Source organism: Egretta garzetta, unplaced genomic scaffold (genome assembly GCF_000687185.1).
Source record: "Egretta garzetta isolate BGI_Z169 unplaced genomic scaffold, ASM68718v1 scaffold268, whole genome shotgun sequence".
NCBI lineage: Eukaryota > Metazoa > Chordata > Aves > Pelecaniformes > Ardeidae > Egretta > Egretta garzetta.
In genome coordinates, this window is record NW_009260600.1 from 155,313 (window position 1) to 162,074 (window position 6,762).

Below are 6,762 nucleotides of genomic sequence, written 5' to 3' on the forward strand. Positions count from 1 at the left end.
CATTACGCCCATGTTACTTACCCATTATTCCCGTAGCTCTGACACATACGGCAGGAATAGCCTCGGTGCTTCGCTCTTGTTCTTGCTCCTCAAGGACAAAAGAAAAACCAGAAAAGGTTGGAGATGGGTTTCTTCCATCACTTCAGCTTGACCCTTCCACCTGAGGAGGTTGCAGTTTGTTTCTGTTTTTCTTCTTCTTGTTCATTTTAGTTTTGTTCTTTGAGGAGGTAGAAAATTGCAGAAAGGTTGGTAAGAACAGGCATAATAGCTGCTGCTGTGGCAGAGTGATGCAGCCTGTAACTGGCTGTCTTTATCTTTCACACCCTATCTTTCAACCAGTGTTTTTGAGTCAGAGAAAAGTTGCTAACCTTAAAAACCAATACATGGGTCTTTGCACCGAAAAGTGACCTCAGATGTACCCAGGAACCCAGAACTCAGTCAAGCTTTGCAAACAGAGGTGCCTTCATCTCTCCTACCACCTTCTGGACTTGACCACTGAAGTATCAGAGGTTTTTCTGGCAACAAGTTAAGGCTGGATAATCCATCTCCTCCTCTTGTAAAATGTTAACATATACATATATTCAAAACATTATTAAGTCCCCAGTCCTAGTCTCCCATAAGCCGGTGTCTCAAAGGCAGTGGGGCTCTATTGAAAATCCGGTAGAGTGTTGTTTACCAGTATCAGCCATGACCTGATCAGCAGCTGCACAGAGAAACTGGAAAATTCCATGGATACCTAAGTCAAAAAAGGCTGAAAACTCAGGCTCAAGAAAGCCCACTGCGGTTGATTGCATTGGCTAATTAGAAAACTCTGCTTCCAGGAGAATATAGTGTCAGTGTCTTGATTTTTGAAGAGGATCCCATAAAGTTGTGGTTCCTGTTTTCCTTCTTATGTGGAAGGAAACATACAATATATCCTACAGGATGGTATTTCCTGTGTTTGACTATGGAATACCAAAGAGAAAAAATCCGGAGCAGTTTTCAGACAGGACCAAAAAATATTTGTGGTACCCAGCTAGATCAGATTAGTTTCAGTAATGTTTGGGTTGCTGTTGTTCACTCATTTTCTTCGGAAAACACAATGTAACATGGCACTGTCTGCAACTTTGTGCATGCCAGGTAATTTCTCTACCTTGGTTTCATTCCATGTGAAATGAAGATATTGCCATACTTTGTGATGATCTCACTCGTTCCTTTATTTGAAGCACTGCCAGTCTCATTACTTACAGGACAGTGGGTTTGCCCTTTGACTCTTGCCAGCTTAAAAAGCAAAGAAGCCATTTTCAAATGCAAACAATGTTAGAAAACAGAAACCAAAATTGTTCTTGTAAGTGGAAATACAACTTCCAAACTGTACAGTGTAATGTGATTCTGATCATAACAGGTGCTTTTCAATACTAGCATGAAGTATTGGCTTTAGGCTGGAGCCTGAGATGTGACATATTCATGTATTTTTAAGACCAAAGGGACAGCTGTCATACTAAAATAAATTTAAAATTCATGTATTAAACCCTGCCTGTTTCACTGTCCTCAGGATGCACCCACGTCCTTACAGCAAGTCCCTACACCGTTGCGCTGAGTTAGAACATGACAGTGGTAGTAGATAATTGCTCTGGGGAAACGGTGTCTCTGTCAGGAAAAATATAAATGCTCATCATATATTTCAGTGAGTTCTGACTTAAGCCAGGTGTAAATTAAAAGCATTTTTAATGCCGCAAACTGACTAGTGTCAGATCAGATGAAGATAAGACACAAAGAACTTCTTGGCAATCAGTCGATTTAGTGTATTGCTTATCTTGCAGACAGCAGAAGAGACAAGCACTCTGATGCATCTCCTATGTCATCCTACATTTCACGCAGCAAAGGGCCAGTCTCCTACATCCCACTCTTTGTATCATTTCTTCCAGTGCTTCATACAGAAACCCTTGCTCACCCACCAGGATATAAGTAGTGCTGTAGGTCATAGTAAACTTCTAGGTGAATGAGATTTTCCCTACTTCTCCAACACCTGTATGACCACGTGAATGTACCCACTAGAGAACTGGCCAGCTGTTTTGTTGGTGGATTTGCAAGGCGGAGCACACCCTGGCCATGCTGCTTGGTGTTTTGGGTTTGTAGTTTTGAAGAGTGTCAGCTGAGTAGACTTTTTCATATATATATTTCAAGGCCATCGCAGTTCTATTTCATGCGTTTATGACTAGATGTAGTCTACTTGCATTATACTGCGTAGTGAGGCAATACCAGCAGAGAAACGGAAATTGAATCCGCAGCAGGGCTTCCAAAGCTGACAATTAAAGCCTTCTCAACATTAACAGAGGCTCCTAATGAATTGCCTACTTTCAGAAGAAGCAAATGTTTTGACACGCAATTTTTAATAGCAAAGCCAATGTCCTAGATTTATGTTCCTACTCTAATTTCTGTGGCATAGCAGTTCTGCCATAGATCATGGCAACCAAGATGATGTACCGTGAAGCTATTTACTTGATGCTACTGTTTGTTACCTTTGCAGAGCTGTTACTGTTTTGAAGATTTATTTTTTTTAAATTCAGCAGCTAAAGAGTTAAATAATTACACCAAATAATTACACCTGCATAAAAATCAGTTGTGTGGGTTTCTGTGGAGAGGTTGCATCTTTTATAACACTAACATGCAGCTGGAAAAGCAGACAAGTATTTGGTTGCCCAAGCCCATCTTAGGTTTTAAGCAGAAGCAACAGACTTCAGGCTACAGGTTGGGGACAATTACTCTGTGTTCAGTTTAATGACATACATCTGTTTCAGGATTTGAAAGAGCGAGTTGGCTGGCCAGAGACCTGTGAGCAACAGCAAAGGTGGAAATGGTCTCTAGCCACTTTGGGACAGATACCACGAGACAGGCTATTTTCGCTGAGAGAGTAGGAGGGAGTTAGCTGGCAAGGAAACACAGGAAAAAAATAAATTGTGCCATAAAACTAATCTCCCTTCTTAAAAACAAGATTTTTAGTATCCAGTAGAACTGTGAATTTTCGTCTCTAGGCTTTGTCTCTGAAGGTCTTCCTTTTGAGGATCAGTTTGAGACATCAGAGGCAGAATGACTCCCATATAAAATTATCCCACTGGCAGCCAGGCGCATGTCCCTTACTGATCACGTGCATCTCTTCTCCTGTACATTGTGCTGCTTTGGGTTCACCCACGCAATTTGCCTGAAAGCACTTAACGATTACATGAATTAGTTTGCCTTCTGGGTCACCTTTGTTGATTCCAAGGAGCTTGATGGTTTTCTGTTATCAAGGGTGGTGTTGGGGGTGGATGGGGTGATGGGCTGGCAGATGTTGCTGGTGGTGCTCTGCGGTGATGGGGGTTTGTCTGGAGTGTGCTGGCCTGTGCAAATCTTGCTTCTGGTGATGAATCTGAGGAAATGCAGGAAGTATTTTTGGAGGTAATAAAAGTTTCTGCAAAAATATATGGTCATCTTGTGCAGATTATAATAGTTGGCTACTTTTTAATATGCATTCTGAAATAGGATGATGTGTGGCAACAAGGGGCCTCTGCTTGCTTGGAAGGTTTTTTTTTTTTGGGCTATCGTTAACTTTGTGCGTGCTACTCAGGTTTCTCCTGAAGAGATACCATCTGTGTCTCAAAGTGTGTCTTCACTTAGAAAAGACTGGTTTTATATTGACAGAGTGGTTGCCTTGAGTGCTCTTTGGAGCAGATGAGACAGTGTCCAAGGACCATTTGAACATCTTTTGGGCAGCTGGTTATTATGGTTGTGGATGTAGCCATGTTGGTCTGTGGATTTTCCTGACTATGGCAATTTGTAAGTTGTTTGATATTTGTCATTATACTTCAGAAGCTGATATCAACAGAGGTAGGGTGAAAATACCGTCTCACTTTGGATTCCTGTACTAATATTAATACTCTCTCCAGGTTTGGGCACATCATGCAGGCTCTGTTTCTGGGGATTTTTTCTGGTTAAAGCAGAGATACATATCTGAAAAGCTTATTGTGCTGAGGACAAAATGCTTAGTTTATGTTCATAAATGAACACGTGAATGCTCAAAAGAAAATTCCCCATATGAAAAGCACTGAGTCATTGAACAGTGTTTTATTAAATAGAAGAGGGTTTTTTATGTCTTAATGTTCAGCACTGAGAATTTTACAGTGTTACATATGAATGTCTTTAAAACGTGTTTTGTATCTGATAGATTGAATATGAGAAGAAGAAGAAAGAAGATGGAAAACGGGCTCGAGCTGATAAACAACAAGTGTTGGACATGCTTTTTTCAGCCTTTGAGAAACATCAGTATTACAACATTAAAGACCTGGTAGACATAACCAAACAGCCAGTGGTACGTACTAGTAGTCTTGTAATATAACCTTTTTCAGTAGTTACTATTGTGTATATTTTCCATATCCAGAAAATAGATGAATATATACTATATGCCTTTGAAACAGCTCTCTAAATATGTTTTACAACAAACAGAAATCATCAAGTATCAAGTTCACTGTTGTAGGACTGTGTAGGATACCAAGTGTTGCAAGCAAGTATGCTTTTTCTTAACAGAGGTGGTTTAAGTAACCTAAATGGTTTCTTTATTATTTAGGTTTGCTTTAATACTAGAAACCAAATTCTGTAATGCTCTGACATCTCCCATGCTACTCCTGTCCTCACTGAAGTAATGGCCTGGTTCTGTTGCTGTTGGCTATAGAGAGCTTGTGTGAGTGAGTGGTCAGCCCTTCCTTCAGCTTCTGAACTTTATCTTGGTGTAGCACCAGGGGCTACTCCTTTTCTGTGGGTATTGAAAATTGTGTTTCATGGAATTAGTATTAAATGCATGCATTAGCCATGTCAGGAGCTCAGACATCACGTCAACACCCCCAAAATCACTTGATTTCCTTTACAAATAGAATAATTTTTAGACTAAGAGGTTAGGGGATTGATATTCGGGATTTATTTTGATTTTTTAAACACCGTTTTGATAGACAAACAAGAAAGCATGAAGACATGTGCTTATGTGATGGTTTTGTTATCCAGCAGTGTCTGCCAGCCCCTTCATCTATGGGCCCTAACTTTCCAGTTCTTCCCCTTCTTCCCCTGTTCAAGTTTTCCTTGAGCAGACCAGGCAGGAGCAGGGGGAGACAATGAGATGTAAAGTATCTTTGATGCTTTTGATGTTTTTCACTGCTGACTTCAATATCTATCCTCAACCCAGCTGCAGTTTTTAGAAAACTTAAAGGGACTTAATTATGTTTGAGTCTAAATGGAGAAACCATTTCAAAAGTTGTTAGAGCTAAGGCAGAAGAAGGAATGGTGACAGCTGGATTATGGAAAAAATTATCCCTCTGTAAAAGAGGGGGAAAAATGGAAATGCTTACTAGCTTTGCTCACTTCACGTTTAGAATTAAGTGGATCTGTATCAGAGAATTTGTATAAGGTGCACAATCTGTTTGGTTAAGAAGCTGCACAAAGATGTTACCCAATTCAAATACATGTGGGTTCACAGTGTTCTAGTACCTTGGAAGAAACTAGCTGGATAATGTATTCATGTCTTCTATTCCATTCATTTATCTAATGAGTCAACGCTGTGTGGCAGAGAAGGTGTGTGGATCTTGGGAGCTGAGAAGGAGGAAGATATGGATGGAGTGGCAAGAAAATTCTATGATTTTTTTTTTTTTTTTTTGGTAAGAGAGAGGTGTGACAGTCACTCTCTCAATCACTTGGAGTGTAAGTAGGTGCAGATTTATCCTGTCTAGCACGACTTCAGCTAGAAATAGTCATGCACAACTCCCATTTAAGCCATGGGAGAAGGAAAGTTTTTCTTCTTCCTGTGATGTGATTTACCTCTTGAATGTACCTGTCTCTCTCCATCAGCTCCAAGGAGCCTGGAAAAGCTGTGCTTCTGACACAAGTGTTTTCATTAAGCACGATTAACCCAATTTTTGTCTTAGTCACTGCACTAAGTATTAGGTGTCTAGGGTAGTTATTAATTAGATGTATAGAGCAAAATATCTCACATGAATACTTCTCTTACATTTATGATTAATTTCTATGCCTGTCTATCTACCTCTACTGTCATCATGAATATATTCTGCCCGTAGCATACTGGATCTGTGCTGTGTACTTTCATCTCAGCAGATCTAGCCTTTTTTTTTTTTTAACTACTGTAGTAATACAGATATGTTAAAAGGAAATTGTAGACTAATTTTGCCCAACATCACATGTTATTTGAGATATATCTTTGCATCTGTGTTTCTTATTTGAGTCTCTCTCTACTGATGGCTAAAAGTCCTGTAGGTCTCCTGAGATTAATCAAACCATTAAACCCTCTTCCCCTGAGTGGGCTTGTGCGGTCTCGGTTTCGAGCTGCATGCGAGAGCTAGGGGTTTCGTGTTCATTCCCAGATAGGGTTTTGTCACAGGTGTTGGTGCCCATCCAGCTTCCTCAGACCTGGATATCCTGAGAAAATAAATGGCCAAAATCCTCTTCCTGATGCCTTTCTTCATTCACTGGGTAGCCAGTATGGTGATAAATTCAAAACCACCTTTCGGGACATCCTCTACCCCTCATCTGAAACTATCCTAACTTCCCATCTGGGTTCCCATTAAAAACTTCTGTAGGGAGTTGCTAATGGCATCCATTTCCATTTAAAGATACTATCCCTTGATTCCTGCTGCTCAGCCAGTGTTCGTTCCGTGTGTGAGCATCCCTGGTGCTGCGGAATTCAGCCTCTGGTGTGCAACTTTTGGTTTTCTTCTGAAAATAAAGTATCTGTTCCTAATGCCC

General features: G+C 40.4%; 1 protein-coding gene across 1 annotated transcript in view; it reads left to right on the forward strand.

Moving 5' to 3' along the window:
• The window catches only part of GTF2F2 (general transcription factor IIF subunit 2), a 98,722-nt gene that overhangs the window by 86,150 nt on the left and 5,810 nt on the right, over positions 1 to 6,762 (forward strand). Inside the window, exon 8 of the mRNA XM_009644771.2 lies at positions 4,184 to 4,327. Within this exon, the coding sequence (XP_009643066.2) occupies positions 4,184 to 4,327 (144 nt within the window). The remainder of the gene's footprint in view (positions 1 to 4,183; positions 4,328 to 6,762) is intronic.